The sequence below is a fragment of the Habropoda laboriosa genome, unplaced genomic scaffold (genome assembly GCF_001263275.1).
Source record: "Habropoda laboriosa isolate 0110345459 unplaced genomic scaffold, ASM126327v1 scaffold106, whole genome shotgun sequence".
Taxonomy (NCBI): Eukaryota; Metazoa; Arthropoda; class Insecta; order Hymenoptera; family Apidae; genus Habropoda; species Habropoda laboriosa.
Window position 1 is genome coordinate 545,487 of NW_017100224.1, and position 1,653 is coordinate 547,139.

Consider the following 1,653-nt stretch of genomic DNA (forward strand, 5'->3'; position numbering starts at 1 on the left):
TACACAATTTTATTAATTTATTTCTTATATTTTCTTCAGATGCTCCTTCACGTCGTAATTTTATAAATGACTTTACAGTTCCCTGACATATTTGACATATTGCAATATTTGTTTCTGCTGCAAAAGATCTCCAGTCTAAATTCTGAAGTTCTGTAGGAATTTGCAAGGTTTTGATCATGTCCTTAAATAATTCTGTTTCATGGTCGAATTTTGCCCATAATTCAATCTCATTTGCAAAAGACACATTTATATCTGTTAATGAATCAATTTATTATTTTTAATTCTATTGCTTGAAAAAGAGTTGTAATAGATAGAAAATACTGTTCTTACTAAAAAATTGGTAAATGTAGTTTATTTTTATCAAGAAATTAAGTAACGAAATACAATTCCTTAAATATTATTTAATTAATTTTTTTGAAATGATGCATTTAGTTAATAAACATTATTATTTTCATTATCATTTATGAATTATATACAAGATGCTGAAGAGAATGCTTTGATTATTTACAATTTACCTTTATATTTTCAATAAATTATTTCAATGTACCTTTTATGTGTGGAACAAAACCACTGACAGTTAAAAATAGTACACCAAAATTTAATATTTTAAACCACATTTTCGTTATTCTCCGCTGGTACTCTTCTTAAGACTGCAGTTCAATTTAATTCTTCTAATCGTTTTCATTTTGTTTTATCTTATCTTAGTTTTTATATGCATCGATAAATTTCATAATTGATATCTTCTTGAAAAGATTAATTTTCACAGACTAGTGTGATTCACTTGAGAGTTATCATATACTTTTGAAATACATTGAACGTATTGCATTCTATTCTATTTTGCGAAAGGCATACCAGGTACATTCGTCCCTCAATTTACGAGGCACTTTTCTTACGCGAGTCTCTTTTTTGCGCGTAAATTATAACACAATTTACGCGTTAGTTTTTATGCGCGATCTTAATTTACACGCCCAGAAAATATATTTTCATAGAAGTTTTAAAAGTAATAAGTGTGTACAGTGCCATTATATACAATGATCCAAACATTCAACGAGTCTTCAAATTTCGACAAGATTTAATGAAATTTAGCGAATATCAGCAAATTTATGAAAACTTAGTAAAAGAAAAGATTGAGAATAAATCATCCGAAAAAATTAACATTAACAATGAAAATGATGAACATCCAAAAAATTCAAGCGATGAAGATGATACGTTTGTGCCAATTAAAAAGAAAAAGTTGATTGTTTTGAATTACAGTAGCGATAGTGACATCGAATAAAATTTACTTTTGTTTTCTGAAACGTCATTATTTTTTTTGTTAAGCTATTTGAAATAAATATGTATTTCTAAAAATTATATGTACTAGCTTTTATTTCCAATATTTTTTCTTTTGTACTGACAGACAAAATGTCGATTTTATTTATGCGATTTTCATTCGCGTAAAACGAATCCACGTGGAACGGATATTCCGCGTAAATTGAGGGACAGGTGTACTCACAATCAGTTCTAGAGGACTATTGTGCCCTGGTCCCGAGGGTGTTCCGTTACATGGGGTATCTTGGTATTGAGATTTCTTGTGAAAATCGTAACAACAGTCTTGCAATTCATTTGATGCATACGGATCTTCGATAAGAATATCTTTTCTCATGTTTCTCG

At 28.7% G+C, this 1,653-nt stretch overlaps 1 protein-coding gene across 1 annotated transcript in view; it reads right to left on the reverse strand.

Annotated features, from left to right (window-relative positions):
• The window catches only part of LOC108571073 (sphingomyelin phosphodiesterase-like), a 3,232-nt gene extending 2,593 nt beyond the window's left edge, over positions 1-639 (reverse strand). The window contains exons 1-2 of the mRNA XM_017933043.1: positions 548-639; positions 4-252 (exon numbers count right to left, since the gene is read on the reverse strand). Of these exons, the coding sequence (XP_017788532.1) occupies positions 4-252; positions 548-617 (319 nt within the window). The 5' untranslated portion in view covers positions 618-639. The remainder of the gene's footprint in view (positions 1-3; positions 253-547) is intronic.
• Positions 640-1,653: the final 1,014 nt, after the last annotated feature.